Source organism: Eretmochelys imbricata, chromosome 27 (assembly GCF_965152235.1).
Source record: "Eretmochelys imbricata isolate rEreImb1 chromosome 27, rEreImb1.hap1, whole genome shotgun sequence".
Taxonomy (NCBI): Eukaryota; Metazoa; Chordata; order Testudines; family Cheloniidae; genus Eretmochelys; species Eretmochelys imbricata.
The window spans coordinates 7,623,607-7,641,658 of NC_135598.1; the positions used below are offsets into that span (position 1 = coordinate 7,623,607).

General features: G+C 58.8%; 1 protein-coding gene across 1 annotated transcript in view; it reads left to right on the forward strand.

Moving 5' to 3' along the window:
• The window catches only part of KCNH6 (potassium voltage-gated channel subfamily H member 6), a 101,486-nt gene that overhangs the window by 80,202 nt on the left and 3,232 nt on the right, over positions 1 to 18,052 (forward strand). The window contains exons 5-12 of the mRNA XM_077806278.1: positions 2,485 to 2,910; positions 5,463 to 5,862; positions 6,782 to 6,981; positions 11,576 to 11,828; positions 13,272 to 13,465; positions 15,209 to 15,308; positions 16,175 to 16,471; positions 17,429 to 17,609. Of these exons, the coding sequence (XP_077662404.1) occupies positions 2,485 to 2,910; positions 5,463 to 5,862; positions 6,782 to 6,981; positions 11,576 to 11,828; positions 13,272 to 13,465; positions 15,209 to 15,308; positions 16,175 to 16,471; positions 17,429 to 17,609 (2,051 nt within the window). The remainder of the gene's footprint in view (positions 1 to 2,484; positions 2,911 to 5,462; positions 5,863 to 6,781; positions 6,982 to 11,575; positions 11,829 to 13,271; positions 13,466 to 15,208; positions 15,309 to 16,174; positions 16,472 to 17,428; positions 17,610 to 18,052) is intronic.

Consider the following 18,052-nt stretch of genomic DNA (forward strand, 5'->3'; position numbering starts at 1 on the left):
CAGCTCAAAGGGGCAGAACTGAGGGGCAGCGGCAGAGCTGGGTATGGGGAGCCCAGGGCTGGGATAGCAGGGGGCTGCGGGTCAGGAGTGAGGGGCACCAGCAGAGCTGGGTGTGGGGAGCCCGGGGCTGGGATAACAGGGGGCTGTGGGTCGGGATTCAGGGGCAGCGGCAGAGCTGGGTGTGGGGGGCCCGGGGCTGGGATAGCAGGGGTCTGTGGGTCGGGAGTGAGGGGCACCGGCAGAGCTGGGTGTGGGGAGCCCGGGGCTGGGGTAACAGGGGGCTGTGGGTCGGGAGTGAGGGGCAGCGGCAGAGCTGGGTGTGGGGAGCCCGGGGCTGGGGTAGCCGGGGGCTGCGGGTCGGGAGTGAGGGGCAGCAGCAGAGCTGGGTATGGGGAGCCCGGGGCTGAGATAGCAGGGGGCTGCAGATCGGGAGTGAGGGGCACCGGCAGAGCTGGGTCTGGGGAGCCCAGGACTGGAATATCAGGGGGCTGCGGGTCGGGAGTGAGGGGCACCGGCAGAGCTGGGTGTGGGGAGCCCGGGGCTGGGGTAGCAGGGGGCTGTGGGTCGGGAGTGAGGGGCAGCGGCAGAGCTGGGTGTGGGGAGCCCGGGGCTGGGCTAGCAGGGGGCTGTGGGTCGGGATTCAGGGGCAGCGGCAGAGCTGGGTGTGGGGAGCCGGGGCTGGGATAGCAAGGGTCTGTGGGTCGGGAGTGAGGGGCAGCTGCAGAGCTGGGTGTGGGGAGCCCAGGGCTGGGCTAGCAGGGGGCTGTGGGTCGGGAGTGAGGGGCACCGGCAGAGCTGGGTGTGGGGAGCCAGGGGCTGGGGTAACAGGGGGCTGTGGGTCGGGAGTGAGGGGCAGCGGCAGAGCTGGGTGTGGGGAGCCCGGGGCTGGGCTAGCAGGGGGCTGTGGGTCGGGATTCAGGGGCAGCGGCAGAGCTGGGTGTGGGGGGCCCGGGGCTGGGATAGCAGGGGGCTGCAGGTCGGGAGTGAGGGGCACTGGCAGAACTGGGTGTGGGGAGCCCGGGGCTGGGATAGCAGGGGGCTGCGGGTCAGGAGTGAGGGGCACCGGCAGAGCTGGGTGTGGGGAGCCCGGGGCTGGGATAGCAGGGGGCTGCGGGTCGGGAGTGAGGGGCACCGGCAGAGCTGGGTGTGGGGAGCCCGGGGCTGGAGTAGCAGGGGGCTGCGGGTCGGGAGTGAGGGGCACCGGCAGAGCTGGGTGTGGGGAGCCCGGGGCTGGGATAGCAGGGGGCTGCAGGTCGGGAGTGAGGGGCACTGGCAGAGCTGGGTGTGGGGAGCCCGGGGCTGGGATAGCAGGGGGCTGCGGGTCGGGAGTGAGGGGCACCGGCAGAGCTGGGTGTGGGGAGCCCGGGGCTGGGATAGCAGGGGGCTGCAGGTCGGGAGTGAGGGGCACCGGCAGAACTGGGTGTGGGGAGCCCGGGGCTGGGATAGCAGGGGGCTGCGGGTCAGGAGTGAGGGGCACCGGCAGAGCTGGGTGTGGGGAGCCCGGGGCTGGAGTAGCAGGGGGCTGCGGGTCAGGAGTGAGGGGCACCGGCAGAGCTGGGTGTGGGGAGCCCGGGGCTGGGATAGCAGGGGGCTGCGGGTCGGGAGTGAGGGGCACCGGCAGAGCTGGGTGTGGGGAGCCCGGGGCTGGAGTAGCAGGGGGCTGCGGGTCGGGAGTGAGGGGCACCGGCAGAGCTGGGTGTGGGGAGCCCGGGGCTGGGATAGCAGGGGGCTGCGGGTCGGGAGTGAGGGGCACCGGCAGAGCTGGGTGTGGGGAGCCCGGGGCTGGGATAGCAGGGGGCTGCGGGTCGGGAGTGAGGGGCACCGGCAGAGCTGGGTGTGGGGAGCCCGGGGCTGGAGTAGCAGGGGGCTGCGGGTCGGGAGTGAGGGGCACCGGCAGAGCTGGGTGTGGGGAGCCCGGGGCTGGAGTAGCAGGGGGCTGCGGGTCGGGAGTGAGGGGCACCGGCAGAGCTGGGTGTGGGGAGCCCGAGGCTGGAGTAGCAGGGGGCTGCGGGTCGGGAGTGAGGGGCACCGGCAGAGCTGGGTGTGGGGAGCCCGGGGCTGGAGTAGCAGGGGGCTGTGGGTCGGGAGTGAGGGGCACCGGCAGAGCTGGGTGTGGGGAGCCCGGGGCTGGAGTAGCAGGGGGCTGCGGGTCGGGAGTGAGGGGCACCGGCAGAGCTGGGTGTGGGGAGCCCGGGGCTGGGGTAGCCGTTCAGGATTCTTCATTCCATTCCTAACATGTTGCCGGCTGCTGTGCGCTGAGCTGTGGTTAGCTTTGAGCTGCCCAGGCGAGCTCAGGCCATTTTCCTGAGTGGGTGCCAGGGGGAGGGATCAGCAGTTGGGAGGGCTGATTGGAGAAGGGCAGAGAAAAGAGTTGTTGAGGACACTTGGTGCCATCAGGCAAAGTCGGGCTCCAGGACCTTCTAAGCCCACCTCCCGCCTGGTTCTTGTATCCCCTCTGCTCTCCCATGCCCATCTCCCTGGCAGGTCCTGTCGCTGGGCGCAGACGTCCTCCCGGAGTACAAGCTGCAGGCGCCGCGGATCCACCGATGGACCATCCTGCACTACAGCCCCTTCAAGGCAGTGTGGGACTGGCTGATCCTGCTGCTGGTCATCTACACGGCCGTCTTCACGCCCTACTCAGCCGCCTTCTTGCTCAACGAGGAGCAGGAGGAGAAGCGCTGGAACTGCGGCTACTCCTGCAACCCGCTCAACATCATCGACCTCATCGTGGACATCATGTTCATTGTGGACATCATCATCAACTTCCGCACCACCTACGTCAACATCAACGACGAAGTGGTGAGCCACCCTGGCAAGATCGCCATCCATTACTTCAAGGGCTGGTTCCTTATCGACATGGTGGCTGCCATTCCCTTCGACCTGCTCATCTTCCGCTCCGGCTCCGATGAGGTGAGCAGTGGTACGACGCAGAACCCGGAGACCTGGACTGAGCCCTCAGAGGGTAGAGTAGAGACCAGTCTGCCTGGGGTTTCTGGTGCCCAAACACCATGTTGACAGTGGAATTACAGATGGGGGAGAGAGAGACATGGATAGATGGATAGAGGGGTGGGTGGATGGATGGATAGATCCATCTAGATAGATCTATCTAGCCTGCTCTGCCCCCTGCCTGAGACATTGACACCCTGACAATCTCCTACGTAGGAGAAACCCACTCAGGACAAGGTACCAACAAGACTTAGTCTTCCAAGGGCCTAGAAGGGCTGGGAAGAGACACTAACCAATCAGCAGCCAGCAGGCAAGTTAAGAAGGCTTGCTGTGCCCTCTCCTGGGGAGTGTTGGGTGAAGCTGGGATAGGAGAGGAGCACTTCAGGCCTAACCCAGGAGCTGGGTTAAGGAGGTGATGTGGCCAAGAGGTTACTTTGGTTTGGGTTTATCTGCGACTTTAAAATAGCAGATAGCCAAAGTCTGAGTCCAGCCGTAAGCAGCCGCTAACGGACTGGCATGGAGACGCTGCAGGAGTCGCCTTGCTCTGAGCGGGCTGTCCTAGATAGAGAGAAGGGGTGTATATAGGAAGAGATGGATAAGGAGAGAGATGGGATAGAGGGGGGAAGAGATAAAGAAGGGGGGGCAGATTGATAAGAGGGCAGCAGAAGAAACATCTTTTTCCTGGTATACACCAAGCAGCTCTGATCTGAGGTTGCTGTTGGCTAATAACCCAATGACAATAGAGCTGCACTTCAGATTAGCCAGGGGGTGCGGATTCTGACTGACCACCCCCAGTAACAAGCCACTGTCCACACAGCATTGTTCGACTGTGGGGGCTTCCACATCGAGGAGTGGCTCCCCTGCTCCCTGGAGGAGAAGGGAGACTGGAGTAGATCGACCAGAGATTGTGATTTAGTACGGCAGGGTGCTGGGTTAGGCCAGTGATCTGCCCCAGACATCAAGGAGGCCGCTGGACTAGCTGGATCTGGTGGGGCCGTTCTAAGCCTAGGAAGATGTTTTGGGGAACATGGGGGATGATTTTACTGTTATTTACTCGTGTTTTGGTAGCACCCAGAGGCACTAACAGAGATCAGGGTTCAGCGCTGCACAGACACATAGCAAGAGACAGTCCCTGTCCCGGTCTCAACAGACAATGGGCAGGAGGGGAAGTGAGTTGCTCTAGGTCAGCGGTTCTCAAACTTTAGCAACCCAAGGACCCCCATTTTGATTTTAAAAATTTTGCAGACCCCCAAGCCTCCCGCTCATCCCCAGGCCCTGCCCCCACTCCACCCCTTCCCCCAAGGCCCCACCCCTGCCCCACTTCTTCCCGCTCCCGCTCCACCCCCGCCCCGCCTCTTTCCTAACCCATCCCCGCTCCTTCCCCTCCCCCAGCATGTCCTGCACACCAGGGAACCAGGGGTACTCCAGGGGGTCCGCCAGCCCCACTAATTAACTCCTCTCCCTCCCTTAACTCCTCCCCCTCCCTCCCAGTGCCTCCTGCATGCCGGGGAACAGCTGTTCTGTGGCGTGCAGGAGCCCTTGGGAGGGAGGGGGAGGAGTTGATTAATGGGACTGGTGGACCCCCTGGAGTACCCTCTCGGACCCCCAGGTGTTCGTGGACCCCAGTTTGAGAAATGCTGCTCTAGGCCAGAGATTGTGCCAGAAATAGCAGCTCCTGAGGGCTGGGATGGCTTACTGCCTGCAGGGCCTGATAACTCAGTCTCTAGTCTCAGGTGTTTGGGGGGTTCTCTAAGCCTCTCGATGGGCTGGCATAGTCCCCTGCCTGTGCCGCCGAATCCTGGTGTCGCCTCAGCCAAGTTCCTGCCCCCTCTGCCTCCATTTCCCCCTGTGTAAGCTTGGGTGAAAGGTGCTGAGGATGGTGCGGGCCACATGGTTGTGCCTCTGTGATTCCGACTGGAATTTTGTAGCTTGTTAGTTGTGGTAGCCTCTGGGGCCAGGAGCCTTGTTGCTCTGGCCTGTCGCAGGCCCCATCAGCAAGGGAGAAGCTCAGCAGGAATTGATGGGCCTTTCAGTTCATCACTGGGGGATTGCTCTTTTTAATCAGGACCACTGGTACTGGTATTTCGCGCACTGTTAGCCCCAAGGATCTCAAAAGCAAGTTACAAACGCTCAGTTATGTTTCCCTCCATAAGGGTTATTATCCCCCTTTAACTGAGTACAGAGAGATTAGGGACTTGGCCAAATGAGTGGCAAGGCTGGGAAAGGACCCAGGAGTCCTGATGCCCAATCGTCTGCTCGCACTAATAGAGACCTCCCTTCTCAGAGCCAGGACTACAACCAAAGAGTCTTGGCTTCTGCTTTAACCACCAAATGGCCCTTCCTGTCCAGAACTAGGACGAGGACCCAGGAATCCTGACTTCCAGTCCTCTGTTCTAACCACTAGACCACACCGTATCCCAGAGGCATGAATGGAACCCAGGAGTCCTGGCTCCTCGTCCCCAGTTCTAACTGTCACCTCCACTGAGGATTTCCCTTCCCCCTTCCCCTGCCTGCAGACCACCACGCTGATTGGGCTGCTGAAGACGGCCCGGCTGCTCCGCCTGGTACGCGTGGCCCGCAAGCTGGACCGCTACTCCGAGTACGGGGCGGCCGTGCTCTTCCTTCTCATGTGCACCTTTGCCCTCATCGCCCACTGGCTGGCCTGCATCTGGTACGCCATCGGCAACGTGGAGCGGCCCTACATGGAGCACAAGATCGGCTGGCTAGACAACCTGGGCGACCAGATCGGCAAGCGTTACAATGACAGCGACCTCTCGTCCGGCCCCTCCATCAAGGACAAGTACGTCACGGCGCTCTACTTCACCTTCAGCAGCCTGACCAGCGTGGGCTTCGGCAACGTCTCCCCCAACACCAACTCCGAGAAGATCTTCTCCATCTGCGTCATGCTGATTGGCTGTGAGTGCCTGGCCGGGCCTCCCAGCCTGGTCCCCACTCGTCCTCCTGGGCCACATGACGCTCAGCTGTGGGACCTCCCCACTCCTGCCTGTTCCCACTCACCCTCCTGGGGTGCAGCGGTGGCCGGAGGCCACAGGGGCTGCCCTGGGGAGAGGAATGGGTTAGCTCACATTGAGAAGGGTGAGGAGAGCTTGCCCGGCCCAGCAGCTGGGTGCAGAAAGCTGCCTGGAGCAGGTATTCTCTGCCCTGAGAACCCAGCTTTGCCTGGGGAGGCTCCCGAGAGTCAAGTGTAGGAAAAAGAAAAGGAGGACTTGGGGCACCTTAGAGACTAACCAATTTATTTGAGCATGAGCTTTCGTGAGCTACAGCTCACTTCATCGGATGCATCCTGTGGAAGCTCCCAGATCCATGACAACCAGAGACTGCCAGTACTAAGCATTTGGAGGGGTCAGGCAGGGGGTACTAGACCTGAGAGAGAGACGGTTTCTGGCAGCTAAGAAACAGGGTAAGGGACTTTTGCGTGGATTGACCCCCCCCCGCCCCAGCCTGACCCCCTGCAAGAGACACCTCCAATCCCCAGTGGGCTTTGGCCCTCCAGCCCCCCCGTCCCGCTGCCAGACATGCCCCCGATCCCCAGCGTGAGTCCCCCTCGCCATCCATGACCCCCTGCGGCTGGGAACCTGCAGTAGCACAAATCCACCTGGCTCAGTAAGGGAAGCAGCCATGACGCGTGGGGGCCGCGGGAGGGGATCAGGCGTCTTGGTGAGAAGGCAGCCGGGAGGGGGTTGGAGCTGCTGCCAGTGGGGTGAGGGATGAGCGAGGGAATCTCCTCCACGGCACCCAGGAGCAGCTCCAACCCTGGCTTCCCCAAAGGTCGATCCCTTCTGCGGGATCCCTGACCCCGGCCCTCTCCTTGCAGCTCTGATGTACGCCAGCATCTTCGGCAACGTCTCTGCCATCATCCAGCGCCTGTACTCGGGCACGGCCCGCTACCACACCCAGATGCTGAGGGTGAAGGAGTTCATCCGCTTCCACCAGATCCCCAACCCCCTGCGTCAGCGCCTGGAGGAATACTTCCAGCACGCCTGGTCCTACACCAACGGTATCGACATGAACGCGGTGAGTGCCTGGCTAATGAGAGGGGAACTGCCTCCCCCACGGGGCTGAGCTGCAGCCAGGCAGGGATCTGGGTCCCGGGTCCTGCCAATAACCCTGAGGCATCCATGGGGAGGGAAACGGGAAGGCAACTTATGGTACTCCTTGCCTTGGGATGGCTCCCAGCTCTGTGGTGGGCCCCCTGAAGAACCCCGAGCCCATCTCCACTTCCCTCTGTCCCAGGACCAGTGCTTTCAGTTCGGGCTGGAAGAAAGCAGGGCAAGATGAGATCGCATCAGTATCGCTTGGGTTTGGGATTGAAGCCATGTGTGAATGAGCACTGGGTCCATCTGTCTCCAGGCAGACCCATTATTTAGCTAGCTAGCTAGATACCTACTACTTAGCTTGGTGGCTGGGGAGGTCAGGAGAAGGGAGGAGCGTAGGGTGTGCTATCCTAGGCTTTCCCTGGCTGGATGGCAGGCTGCGTGCCGAGCGGCCTGTGGTTTGGAGCTGAACTGAAAGGCCACGGCTATGCGCCGGGGGCTCCAGCGTCAGTTTCCGTTGGGTGCTGGGGGTAGGCTCTGGAGCTCATATCGATCCAGCCTCCTCTCTGCACCGCTGGTTGCTAAGCAAAGCAGGCTGTGCTTTGGGTGACAGGGAAAGGACGGCATTTAAATAAACTTCAGTCCAGTTTAATTAGCATCTGGAAAGGTCGCGATGAGGGAGCGAAGGGGATCAATGGGAGAGCAGCATTATGAGAGAAGGGCCTTCGCTCAGACGCCTTTGAGGAAGAATGAGCCTTGGCCATCAGGAGAAGCCGTCCACCTTAGACACTAGGCACCCAGAACGTGGTGCTGTGAACCTGAGGAGAAGAGAGGACAGTCAATTATAAAAAAAGAGTCCATCCCGCCTCTCGGGAGAGGAATGTATTCCCCTCACTGGGGACATCATCGGGTCAGCTTGCAGAATTTCACCCTGACAAGCACCAGGTCAAGGCAAAATGGAAGCTAAGCAACACAATATGTAATTAACCAGAGGAACTCACAGCCACATGATATTACTGAAGAAAATAGTTTAGATTAGACATTGATACTAATAATTAGGGATGGGCCCAAGCCAGAATGCTAGGTACGGACACACCCCAGCTTTGGAAGAATTCAGATCCTGATTCAAAATTTGCTTCTGGTCCATCTGCATTATAATGAGTCAAACCAAACCCCAAGTCCGAGCACACCAAACTTTGTAGCTGGGATCTGTTTCTCATCCTGAGTGCTTTATATTTTCAAGGTGCTATACAAATATTAACTAATTGTTCACCCTGCTGCTCTGTGAGAGAGGTCAGTATCCCTACCCCCATTTTCAATATGGGGAAACTGAGGCACAGAGCCAGAGGGTGGGTGACCAGCCCAAGGCCACACAGTGAGTTAGTGTCAAAGCCAAGAATAGAACCCAGGAGTTCCTGACTCCTAGCCTGCTGTTCAGTCATTAGCCCAAGACCAGGGGACTCTTGGGCCAGTTACTAGGGGGAACGCCCTGGGTCGCACCACGCCCACTGGCTGAGAAGAAAGGTCAGAGTCCCACAATCGCTAGGACTAGCTGGAGCCATGGGAGGGAAGCCCTGTTTTCCCCCAGCCCCGCCTCCCACCTCTAACCCAGTCCCCATGGAGCTCTACCCCTACACCGGGCCCGGGAAGCGCTTCGGAGCCTGCTACGGGACAGCAACGTGCTCACCTTCCACCTGGCGCACACGACCCACTCGTTCAAGAGCAAAGACAAGACAAGTTAAGGCCGTGCTAACTCTCCCACTGCCCACATAGCACAAAACCCCATGGCTCTTATGGGCCACGGCTACATGGCCAGCGGCGGCCCATGGCAGAGAGACTTGGGCTAGCAGGGCTCATGCTACAGCACTAACAAAGCCGGGCTCTGAAGCCCACCTCTCCCTAGGTTGCTGCCACGGGCGGCGTAGATGCAGCTGCACAGTTCCATAAATGTGGGTCTAACTCTGACCCAGCAATCGCTGGAGGAGCGTTTTGTGTTACTGCTCTTTGTTATCCAGAGTCCAGTTCCTCTATATTTACCTTTAAGAAAATACCATTACATGGGAAATATTATCTTCTCTACTGATCAGTTGGCAGTCTGATCATAATGGCAACCCACTTGTCATTTGGCTTCTTGAGAATAACACTGTAGAGTTTAATTAGGATGGCGTGTCTCCTTACCAACGGATGGCATAATTCGGTATAGATCTGGGGGCTGGCTTTTGGCGTGATGAATGTTGTCACTAATGTGCACCTTACTGCTCCAAACTGCAGCCGCCTGCAGCCCCCGTCGTGAGCCAGAACCCCATGGCCCTAGGTGCTGTAGAAACACAGAACAAAAGGATGGTGCCCTCCCCCAAAAGCTTCCAATCAAAGCACAGGACAAGAGACAGCTGGTGGATACAACCAGACGGGAACACAAGGGAATTTGTGAGGCCATGCTGGTTGGCATGACTGGCACTGGTCTCACCACGCCAGCTACCTCATTGTTGTCAAGTTTGTTGGCCGGCATCCTGGCAAAGGAGAATTTAAAATGACTTTTATTTTTCCCTGGATTTGCTCCACCCCTGCTCTCCCCAAGGCCCCGCCCCTACTCCAGCCCTCCCCCAAGGCCCTGCCCTCACTCTAATCCCTCCCCCAAGGCGCCCGCCCACCGCTTGCTGCTCTCTGCCCTCCCCCACGCGCCTCCCCCTGCCACCAAACAGCTGATCGAGGTGCCTCCCCCTGCCACCAAACAGCTGATCGAGGTGCCTCCCCAACAGCTGATTGTCGGTGCCGCCGAACAGCGGTGGCTGGTGGGTGCTGAGCAACCCCTGGGTTTTTTTTTCCATGGGTGCCTGAGCCCCGAAGCACCCATGGAGTCGGCCTGTGGCTCAAAGGGATCTTGAGAAGTCATCAAGTCCAGACCCCTGCACTGAGGCAGGATCAAGTAAACCTAGACCATCCCTGACAGGCGTTTGTCCAACAAACCTCCAGAGATGGGGATTCCCCAACCTCCCTTGGAAGCCTATTCCAGAGCTTACCGACCAGTTTGAAAACTTTCCCTAATGTCTAACCTAAATCTCCCTTGCAGCAGATCAAGCCCATCACTTCTTGTCCTACCTTCTGTGGACATGGAGAACAATTGATCACCGTCCTCTTTCTGACAGCCCTAAACATATTTGCAGACTGTTATCTGCTTCTTTTTTACAGTCTGAACATGCCCTGTTTTTTACCCTTTCCTCAGAGGTCAGGTTTTCTAAACCTTTGATGATTTTTGTTCCTCTGCTCTGGACTCTCTCCAGTTTGTCCACATCTTTCCTAAAGAGCGGTGCCCAGAACTGGAACACAGTGCTCCAGCTGAGGCCTCACCAGTGCCGAGTATCATAGAATCTTAGAATATCAGGGTGGGAAGAGACCTCAGGAGGTCATCTAGTCCAACCCCCTGCTCAAAGCCGGACCAACCACAACTAAATCATCCCAGCCAGGGCTTTGTCAAGCCTGATCTTAAAAACCCCTAAGGATGGAGATTCCATCACCTCCCTAGGTAACCCATTCCAGTGCTTCACCACCCTCCTAGTGAAATAGTGTTTCCTAATATCCAACCTAGACCTCCCCCACTGCCACTTGAGACCATTACTCCTTGTTCTGTAGATGGGGACAATGACCTCCCATGTCTTACATACGACCCTCCTGTTACTACAGCCCAGAACGATATTAGTCTTTTTCGCACCTGCATCACAGTGTTGACTCATACTCGGTTGGTGATCAGTTATCCACGATAAGGTGTCTGTCGTGTGGTTGGTGAGATTTTGGATGCTCCTCGCTATTCATGTCCTTTCTTTTCAGGGCGTGGGGTCTGTAAAGGAAGGGGGGGTAACTGCAAGCGACTGTCACTTTTACTATTTTTTTAAACAACATGTTGGGGCTTGGAATTTCCCAAGTGTCTTTATTTGTTTTTTGGGAGTCAGTGAGGAGGCAGCTTCTAAAATCATGAAGGCACCAGCTGGGTGAGTCACTAGATTATTATAAAGTGACCTCACCTAAAATCAGGCCAGTTCCCTTTGTATTGTTTCTACGGAAGGTACCAGACTCACTCGCTCCCAGAGGGCTGGATTCGCAGTGCAGGGCCCAGCATGGGGACTGAAGGGGGAGAGGGCTTCTGGTCCCCTTATCCTGGGGCTGCCACAGGCCATTCAGAGTTCTCCTGACCCACCCACCCACACACTCTCTACCCCTCTGGCTCCCATGACCTTCCACAGCTGGGAACAAAACCTAATTGTCGTGACTCCCAGCCCCACCGCCTCTCCGCACATCCCATTAGAGCCTGCGTCCCAGAGAGCTGGAGAGAGCTGAAGTCTCCTGCCCATGCCTGGGGGTTGTGCCGCGAGCGACAGGTTGGATTGTCCCATTACAGACAGAGTCCATAGTCATTGGCCGTGTCCAGCGCAGAGCCTGTGGCTTGGATCCCTTTCTTGATGTAACTGCAATACGGGAAGCCCAGTCTGTGCTTGCCTATAGGACAGCAGGGGGTGGGGGATGTGGGGTTCTCCCTCTGGGCCTGCTGTGTGACTGGCTGCTCCTTCCTCCCTGTGCAGGTGCTGAAAGGCTTCCCCGAATGCCTGCAGGCTGACATCTGCCTCCACCTGAACCGCACCCTCCTCCAGAACTGCAAGGCCTTCCGGGGGGCCAGCAAGGGCTGCCTCAGAGCCCTGGCCATGAAGTTCAAGACGACCCACGCGCCTCCCGGAGACACCCTGGTGCATTATGGGGATGTCCTCACCACCCTCTACTTCATCTCCCGCGGCTCCATCGAGATTCTCCGGGAGGACATTGTGGTGGCCATCCTAGGTGGAAGAGTCCTTCCTTCCAGGGGCCGGGGGCGGGGAGGGGGCGGGGGGAGGTGGGGAGGGGGGAAGGGGCTCTGCCAGAAGAAAGCAGAGAACCATCCCACTCCCCTGATAACTCCCTGCTTCGGGCAATGAGTCTCAGCTGGTGGTGTGAGACCCTCCCCAACAAGGTCTGGGGACAAAGAGGAGGGAGCTGGTTCCCATTTCCCAACTCTAGGCTTCCACTAGCATCCAATGTTGCCTCACTTGGGAGAATGAGCCAAGGCCAGGGAGGAAAGACCAGATCCTCTCTCTGCTGCAGAGGGGCTGGGAAGAAGCATCCACCAGGGCTGGGAGAAGGCAGGAGGCTGGGAGGGTGTGTCTGGAAGATGCCAGCAGCCGGGTGGATCCGTGCCCGGTTTAGTCTCAGTCCACCCCTGGCTGTGACAAGCAGTGGAGGAACCAGCTCAGATCAAATCGGAATCGAAGCGAACCCAGCTCAGACCCCTGGACTCCGCCTCTTTCTAGGTTTGGGAAGAAACTGGCGGGTCCCAACTCCTCCACCCCCTACCCTGTTCTTTCCCAGAAGGCTACCCCCTGCAGGCAAGGGCCAGAAGCACAGCAATCCCGCACAAGACGGCTGATCTTGTGGCACCTCTGGCGCAGCCTAAAGCAGGAAGCATCAGAGATCGTGAAAGAGGAGGCCTGTTCTCCCGGCCCTCCAAACCCAAGAGGCTCTGGGAGTTGGGAGGAGCACTCACATCTGCCGAGGTTTCATCCTGTCCTGTCCTTGTGGGCAGAGGAAAGCCAAGACTCAGCTGGCACAAATTCCAAGGGGGTTTTTCTTAAGGCTGCTGGACACAGACAGACCCTTTGGGTTCTCTCTAGCTCCCAGTCCATGCTGCCCCATGTCTCCACATAGGGTCTTCCCAGCGTCCTGGCCTGGACTCAGCCGCCGCGGAAAGGAGCGCTGAGGACTATGCTACAAAGCTGACTTGACTATCACAGTTTCGTGAGGTTCGCATGTTGTGACCTCAGCGAGTGCTGGTGAATTTCAGCACTCCTGGCCTAATGGGGGACAGTCTTCTAATTCAGTGTTAGAGCCCTCGAGAGGCCCATGCATGGCATGTCACAGAGCAGCTAAATGGACAAGGCCCCTGCCCTACGGAGCTTACAAAGATCAGCCACAGCGCAAGTAGCAAAGGGATTGGCACAGGAAGCTTGGGGTGGGGTGGATCTGAAGAAGGGAGGCATGGCAGGAGGTGCAAAGCAGCGAGCAAGAGGTGTCTAGTGAGTTGGTCAGGGGAGAGGACACAGAGAAAGGTGGGAAGCAGGAGGAGAGGAGGACACAGATGTAGACTGCCCAGTGAATCAGGACACCAGCAGAGCAATCTCTCTAAAAGCCTTAGAGCCGCTGGGGAGACTCCACCACCAGTGCCCTCATGAGCCTCTCTCCATTGCACAGGGAAGAACGACATCTTTGGGGAGCCCATCAGCCTTTACGCCCGGCCTGGGAAATCCAGTGCGGATGTCCGGGCACTGACCTACTGCGATTTGCATAAGATCCAGCGGGAGGACCTCCTGGAGGTCTTGGATATGTACCCGGCCTTTTCCGACAACTTCTGGAGCAACTTAGAGATAACCTTCAACCTGAGAGATGTGAGTCTCAGGTGTAAGTGTGGAGAGTTAGGAGAACAGAGACTGCTGCTGCAAATTGTCCCCATCCAAATCGCTGGGGAGGAAAGGGGCCGAGGGCCGCCAGAGGGAACGGTGCTGGGGAGCATAGATTGACAAGCGCTCTGTGCTCCTAGCTCAGGTCATTCACAAGTTTGCTAGGCACCAAGGGCTGCATTTTCAAAGCCTTGTCTGAGTTTTTAATTGCTTTCGAGTCAATAAGAGCCAGATTTTGAGAAAAGCTCAGCACTCCCCATGGGGATTGTGAACATCATGATTTTGGCCCTAAATTTTCACAAGAGCCCAGCCCATGAGGGCATGTTAGGTGCTGAGACCTCCTGAAAATCTGGCCTTGATTGTAGGTGCTGAGAGCTTGGAAATCTAGCCCTGAGCTCTTTTGGAAATTTGGATCCATGAGTCCTGCAGCTAACCCCCGTCGACCACAGTTTTGCAGGACCATGGCACTATTAAAATATCTCAAAGGTTATTTCAGGCTGATGCAAGGTCATCATGTTGCAATACTATGCCAGCAAGACGTGTTGATGTTGGGTTGTGATGAGTATGGAGTATGGAGAAGGAGTATGGGAGACATTCAGAGTCATAAAACTATGCCATTTTGTTGTGACAAGACAGCGTTGTGTCATGACAGAGTGGTGTCGTGGTGACTTGGTGCAATGTGGCCACATGTCAACATGGTGGCGTCATGATGTGTCACATGATGATGTTTTGCTATGACATGTTGCCTCATGATGTGGTGCCGCTGTCCCGTGTTTTGACATGATGCTGCTCTCACAACGTGAGGGTATTGTTTCACATTGTGATGTAATGTGCGGGTATTGTTTCAACATGACACCATGTCGTGTCACAGTGTTACACTGTGATGTGACACAATGGTTTGAGTGAGGACATGATTTCATTGTCACGTCACATTATTGCAATGTGCAGTGATGGTCTTGTCATGACGTGATTCTCTCGTCTTGACATAATGTGATTTGGGTCACATTGTTACAACACTGTGACTAAGGGCACTGTCCCATATAGATGGCATTGCCATGGTGATGCCATTGCATGCTGATTATGTCATGTGATGATGTCACCATGTAAACGTCATGACTTTGGCACCAATCCAGAAGAGTACTGTGAACTTTTAACCACATGCTTACGTCCAATTGACTTTGGGTATCAGACGGTGGGTCAGATTGCTAAGAAAAAAAAAGGGATTCCAAAGCCTTCAGCCAATCTCAAACGAGCTTATTCAGAGAAGTCCTTGCTGATGAAGTGAGCTGTAGCTCACGAAAGCTCATGCTCAAATAAATTGGTTAGTCTCTAAGGTGCCACAAGTACTCCTTTTCTTCTTGCTTTTATGAACAATCAGAGTTGTGATTGGCTGAAGGCTCTGGAGTATTTTATCGTTAAATCCTGCTCAGCGATCTGATTGGCTGCCACCGTTTGTTTTTTTCCAGAGACATTGGCTGATGAGTGTATGAGAGAGTCCCCTAACTCCACTAATGTCCCGGGGCACCCGCATCTGCCCTCCTTCACACTGTACCATCCCCCCAGGGCACAGAGCCTCAGACTGAACCAGGCTCAGGAGGGTCCAGTCCCATATCTCCCGCCGGTGGGCTTGGGGAGAGGGGACTGGGAGCAAGGCGTGCAGAGAGGCACCCCAGGTTTCTTTGAGTTGCACTAACAGTCCCCTCCCGCGCTCGGTGCCCTCTTCTCTCTCAGGCAGACAGCATCCCCCGCTCGCCGCTCAGCGAGGAGTACGACTGCACCTACCGCCGTGTGCGCCGGCATAAGCATTCCCTCGGCAGGCCCCCCAAGACCGGTGAGTCGTAGCCGGCCAGGCTCGGTCTCCGCGTTCCCCTTCGCGCTGTGCCCACTCTGTGCCAGCTGCTGGGCAGGACGGGGAGGGTGTGAACAGCCGTCTCTGCCCCCCAGCGCCTTCTCCTGCCATCTGCTTCTCTCCCGGGCCCCCTCTCCGCAGCGCCCCCTGTCCCTTGGTCCTGGCACTACGGGAGGGACTGGTCGCAGCTACGCCAGAGCTGGTTCAAGCCAATCTGGGCCCCTGACTCAGAGAGCGATGGTCTCTCCCCCGCCCCGACTCCCCTGCCAGGGCCTGGGGCGGGTCTGCCAGGGTGGGTCTGGGTGTCTGGCGCCTGTGGAGGGCTGTGGCGAGGGGAGGTAGCTGGCCTGCGCCCTGCCAGGGCAGGGTCCTGACAGCTGAGCGCCCGGGGGCAGCCCGCTCTCCACCCCGGGCAGTGCTGCAGCAGGAGCACCAGTGGGAGGGCGGGGGGTTGAGCGGTGCCTCGCAGGGGGCTTTTCCCAGCTTCTCTGCTGCTGGCACAGCAGGGCCCGGGCCGCTGCCCATGAGGCAGAGCAGGGCACTGACTGGATCACGTCGTGCCCGCCCTGAGACATGGTGTTGGCTGGCCTGGCCCCCTCCGTGAGGCAGCCCTGGGCACCAGCCGGCCTCTCCTGTTCACCGGTGCTAGGCACCATCCAGCCCCGCAAGGCAGGGGCCTGCCAGCCCTTTCCTCCCGCTCATCCCCATGAAGCTGGGCAAAGCTCCCCATGGTTCTCTCGTGGGCTCCTGAAGCCCCTTGGCATCACAGTGGGGATGGGGTCTGAAGGGGCTGCCCCGGTGTGTCTGAACTAACCTGTCTGCGCCCCCCTCCCACCCCCGCCCCGCAGACCTGGACGGGCTGGACACAGGCATCTCGGACGCGGATCAGTACCACACCTACTCGGAGCTCACCAACCTGCAGGGCCCCCTCAGCAAGGACCAGTGGGACGACCTGTGCAGCAGCCCCACGCCTTGCTCGCAGACCAGCGACGAGGAGGCCAAGGCCCCCAGCCCCACCCAGGCCGAGCCCTCCCCTGACTCCGACAAGGACGACTTTGCTCCAGCCGTGCTCAGCCAGGTCACCCCCAATGCCAGTGGCACCGATGTCGGCAAGCAGGGGGCGGACGACAGCCTGTCCTACGCGGGTAGCGGTGATTGTGTCTTGGGGCGCTGCCGGGAGCCGGGGGGCCCCAGTGCTGGCTATCAGCGAGGGGAGATGGCTGAGATCCTCTTGGGCCCCGTTAACCCTCATCCCCTCGGGGGCTGACCAGCGTCCAGGGTTCGAGTGCGACCCCTGGGGGGCGCCGTGGGAGGGAGAAGGGAGAGTGTCTGGTCTTCGGGAGATGGAGGCAAGTCAGGACCCTTGGGAGGAGCAACCCCGCTCCAGACAAAACCTGCATTCTCTGTGTGAGGCCACATGGCCCTGCCTAGGGTCTAGCGCTGTGGGGAATCCAGAGCATGATGGTATCACAACACCAACCTCAGCCTAAGCTGACCCCAGCCTGGCGGCTCCTAGGGCCTCCTGCAGGACCAGGTTGGCGCTGGCCCTAGTTCCCCCGGCCACGTCCTGGTGGAGTTAATCTGCACCTGCCCTGGTAAGCTTGCCACTGTCCATCTAACCATGCTTCGGGGGTGGGTCAGGAGCCGAGCTCCGGTTCTTTGGAGCGGGAGGGGTCATGGAGCCTGCTTCCCCCTTACCTTGGGGTAATTCACACCCCAGCCCGGCAGCGCCCGCGGCTGCTCTGCCCCTCCTACACACAGGGCTGTGCCATTGCCCCTCGCTCTCTCTCCCCGTAGCATGCCTGCCCCGGCCCCCCTGCAGAGCGCAGGCAGCCTCTGGGGCTGGATTCTGTGTCCCATTCGGGCTGCAGGGAGTACCTGGGCCCTCCCCAGCCGCCCCCACGGGTACGGTGCTGATGCAGCCCTTCTGCTGCCAGGCCCTGCCGGGCTGGTGTGTGATGGAGGGCGGGAGAGGTGCTGCAGCGTGGAGAGCTTGTTTGGGACTGCAGGGTGGGGGCTGCTGACTGGGAATTCCTGATGCCGGGGTCGGGGGGTTGTATCGGCTCTGCTCCATCAGCAGCTCTGAACTCGCCTCTTTGCAGCCACCCCCAGGGACATTCCAAACATGTTCGCCTTCTGGGAGGACAGACAGCCAAATCTCCACCCAGAGCCCCTGCCACACGCGTCCCTGGTCCACAACTCCCGGGCCAACCCTCTGCGCTTGGACTACGGGCAGGGTGAGATCGAATCCCGACTGGAGCTCCTGCAGGCTCAGCTCAGCAGGTGGGTGCAGCTCCTCTGAGGCCGGAGCCTGGGTTCCTGCAGCACTTGAGTTTCTCAGGGTGCTGCCCCTTCTGGGCCAGCTCCCATGTGAGTGGCATCTGCCCCCACCCCGCCCCCTTTAAAAGACCCACATGGACCAGGGCCCTTTAACAAAGCTCTGTGATGTGACATGGGCTCTCCCTGCTGGCTACTTTGGGTATTGCGTGGCCATGGGGCATCCTGCCATTAAACAGCAAGCAAGTCTCAACCTTAGAGCTTCTGCCCTACTGGGACATCTGGGAGCAGCGGCTAAAGTATTTCCCCAGCAGGGCCCAGACTGGATTTAGTTACAGCGGCTCCCACCGATTTCAGTCACAGGGTCAGGAACTGAAGGCTTTGCATGAACATTTGCCGCCGTTTGCTGACATGAAAAGCTGCCGCCTTCCCCCTGCTCGACCATCCTG